At 54.8% G+C, this 3,576-nt stretch overlaps 2 protein-coding genes across 2 annotated transcripts in view; one reads left to right on the top strand and one right to left on the bottom strand.

Moving 5' to 3' along the window:
* Positions 1 to 79: 79 nt before the first annotated feature.
* Positions 80 to 1,358, top strand: PTSG_10333 (uncharacterized protein; the record flags this gene model as incomplete). Its single annotated transcript, XM_004988325.1, has 3 exons — positions 80 to 424; positions 517 to 574; positions 710 to 1,358. Coding segments are annotated over 3 exons (984 nt in total), but the record flags the coding sequence as incomplete, so codon positions are not given.
* Positions 1,359 to 1,431: 73 nt separating this feature from the next.
* Positions 1,432 to 3,576, bottom strand: part of PTSG_10332 (uncharacterized protein) — a 3,285-nt gene continuing 1,140 nt past the window's right edge. Inside the window, exons 3-5 of the mRNA XM_004988324.1 lie at positions 3,541 to 3,576; positions 2,998 to 3,187; positions 1,432 to 2,619 (exon numbers count right to left, since the gene is read on the bottom strand). The exon at positions 3,541 to 3,576 is cut by the window's right edge and continues 110 nt beyond it. Coding sequence (XP_004988381.1) covers positions 2,559 to 2,619; positions 2,998 to 3,187; positions 3,541 to 3,576 — 287 coding nt within the window. The 3' untranslated portion in view covers positions 1,432 to 2,558. The remainder of the gene's footprint in view (positions 2,620 to 2,997; positions 3,188 to 3,540) is intronic.

The following is a 3,576-nucleotide window of genomic DNA, read 5'->3' as shown; positions in this document are numbered from 1 at the left end:
ACCCCTACCGTTAACCCCCACCACCCTAACCCCCACCACCCCAACCCCCACCACCCTCTCCACTCAACGGTGCACCAGGACGGGCTATCCGCCAACGTGCCGGTCGCTGCACATCCGCTATCTCGACATCTCAACTGTCATCGCCACCACTGGTCGCGTCAGACGTCGCCTGCCTGCCCTTACCGCCCTCCACCTCCGCGATTGCAATCTCCGCTCGCTCGACCAGCTCGTTGCGCTTGCGCCGTTTGCGCTGCGGCATTTAGCGGTTGGCGATAGCGAGCCCGTCGCGGGCATTTCGTTTTGGAAACTTTACGCAATCAATCGCCTCACGGGGCTGAAATCCCTAAATGGCGAAACAATTGGGCTGGCGGAACGATCCAAGGCAGAGCGCGCATTTGCCGCTCTCAACACATTCTGCAGACAGGTGTGTATGTGTGTATGTGTGTGTGTGTGTGTGCGTCTTCGGTTCTTCGTGCACTGAAGCAACAACAACTCTGTCGTTTTCTTTCTTTGCAGATTCCCACACCTGTTGCCCTTTCATCACCGCGGTTTCCAGTAGCCATCGATCAACAAGGTGCTCACATCTACACATGTTAACGGCGCACACTGTGTACTCGTTATGCGCACGTACAGTGTCTTCGACTGCCACATCTCCCCCTCCCCTTTCACTCACTCACTAACTCACTCACTCACTCACTGACACTCTCAGACATTGAGCGCTTTGGTGATCGGTTTCAAGCACATGTGCGCATGCTCGCTGCGACAGCAACAGCACACACGTCATCATCATCATCAGCAGCAGCAGCAGCAACAACGGCGTCAACCAGTGGTGGTGGCCGCCGCGCGCTGAGCAGACAGCAATCATCAGCGTCAACAACAGGCGGCACCGCAATAGCCAGCCTTGCTGCCATTGGCCAGCGCACCTCTGGGTATGCTGCAACGCCGTCGTCTTTGCTTGCAGGCACAACGTCCAGCCACGCCCACTCTGGTGGTTCCGTGTCGTCCATATCGTCATCAACAGCAGCAACAACAGGCGTGCTTGCGAGCGGTGGGACGAGTGGTGGCAGCAGTGGTAGCGGTGGTGGTGGTGGTGGCAACGGGGTGCTGAGTGCAAGCGTCATGCGAGCCCTGCGTGATGTGCAGCGTGGTGTTCGCACGAGTGTCAAGGCTGTTGTTAACCAGGCAGTTGATGATTGCCAATTAGAGGCCAGGATTCGACGCGAATTCCAGCAGCAGCGGCAGCAGCAGATGCGGCAGTCGTCATCATCATCATCATCGCTGTCGTCGTAGCTTCCAAGTGTGTGTGTGTGTGTGTCTGTGTATCTGTATGTCTGTGTGTCTGCGTGTCTTGTGTGGTGTGGTCTTGGCATTACATCTGCTCGCTTGCTCGCCAACAAGCAGAACAAGGCTCATCCATAATAAACATCCCAGTTTCGCTGTGAAATGTATTTTTGGCGCGTTTTGGAGTGATTGGCTGTTTCTTCGTGAGACAGGACACAGAACGCGTGCACATGTGTGCACGCCTTCAACGACAAAAGTTGACAGCAAAGACAAGCAGGGGCACAAGCAAACGGCTTGTGAACAAGCAAGCGACAGGCACAAACGCACGCGCACGCACGTGCACACATGGCAAAGGTATGGCGCACTGGGATACACGCACGCCACCCACAAGCAATGCACACACATGCACACGCACGCACACAGGTACAGACAAAAGGCGGAACAATGCAGTTGCTTCTAAAAAAGGTAAGAGAACGCCACAATGTGCAACGCAGCGCGCTCGCAAGCTGACACACATGCGCGCGCGCACACAATACAACAAAGAGTCAAACACACACGCACACGCACGCAACAGGGAGCAACTTCCTAACGTAAAACGAATCAGTGTGACAGACAAACATGTGGGAGCAGGATGGACTGACGGATGGACACAGGTGGATGACACACACACACACACACACACACACACACACACACACACACACACACACACCACAAAGGCGTGTGGGGTGCATCATTTGAGCCGACATTATGTGTGGAAGACGTGCGGCCAGCGGGGGAAACGCAACAAAATGGCAAACACGCGTACGTGGTGATACAAACAAATGGGGAAACAAGGCTGGTTATAAAACGGGACACAGACAACACGCAAGGTTGAGATGAGAGCAGGGGTCTGGTGAGGGTAGAGTGGTGGTAAAGGTGGAGCGGTGGTAAAGGCGGTAGTCGTGGTTAAGGTGGTAGTTGTCGAAAAAGTGGTAGTGGTGGTCATCGTGGTAGCAGTTGTTGGATGGTTGAGTTGACGTGAAACTGTAACACATCAAAACCGTTCCCACCACAGACAGTGGACAGACAGCAGCTACAATGCACAACGGATGTACACCCTCGCCATCGCTGCCAATGGAGGAAGGAGACGGGTCGAGGCGATGGTGGTGCTTGATAGTTTGGGTGCGTGGCAGGGTGGCGGAGAGAAGGGCAGCCTTGGGCTGGGCGCTGGCCTTTTGGTGTTTGAGAGTTGGGAGGTGGTGGGGAGTGGCGAGTGAGGGGGGGGGGAGGAGGATTTACTTGCCCTTCTTCTTGTCCTCCTCGGCCTTCTTGGCGTAGATCATCGCCGTGTATGCACTGGGAATACAGAGCAGAGGAGAAGATGGTGGCGGTGAGTGGCTTGAGCAGGTGTTGGGTGGCAGCGGTGGGCGGAGGGATCATGTATGTGTGCACAGCCTTGCATGTGCACGACATCCACATGCATGCACACACGCAAGCACACAAACACATGCACACACAAGCACACAAACACGCACGCAAGCACACAAACACATGCACACACAAGCACACAAACACATGCACACACAAGCACACAAACACGCACGCAAGCACACAAACACATGCACACGCAAGCACACAAACGCATGCACACGCAAGCACACCAACACATGCACACGCACCTAAGCACACACACACACGCACACACATTCACACACAATCACACAGCGGACTCACTCCTCGTAGTAGCCAAAGACAATGTAGACGACGTAGGAGAAGGCGGCAAGGACAATGCCGATTGGGCTCTGGAAGAAGTAGATGGCCTTGGCGAGGTACAGCAGCGACGAGCCGAGGAACATGGGGTGGTCGCACACGTTGAAGGGAAAGGAGGTCACTCGTGCAGGGAGAAGGAAGCCAAAGTAGTCACCTGCAAGGAAAGAGAGAATAAGAGAGAGACGAGAAGCGCACGTGTCAATGGGCACACAAGGGCAAGACGTGGAAATAGTATCAGCAGTGGTTGTTGTCTGGCCACATGCACACGCGCACCTGCGTGGGCTTTGCACTCTAACATGAAACACTTCACACACGCACATGTACAAATGCGCACATAAAAACACACCCACGCACGCACACACACATGTACATACATGCGCACGCGCACACGCACACACGCACATGCGCACATAAACACACACCCACGCACGCACACACACACACACATGTACATACATGCGCACATGCACACGCACACACTACAGCAGCACGACACAGCAGACTCACCCATGTAAGTGTTGCGCCAGCCGAGGTGGTAGAAGG

Source organism: Salpingoeca rosetta, assembly GCF_000188695.1.
Source record: "Salpingoeca rosetta unplaced genomic scaffold supercont1.36, whole genome shotgun sequence".
In the NCBI taxonomy this organism is placed as follows: domain Eukaryota; class Choanoflagellata; order Craspedida; family Salpingoecidae; genus Salpingoeca; species Salpingoeca rosetta.
The sequence above is the reverse complement of the archived record's forward strand: the minus strand, read 5'-3'. Positions and strand labels throughout refer to the sequence as shown.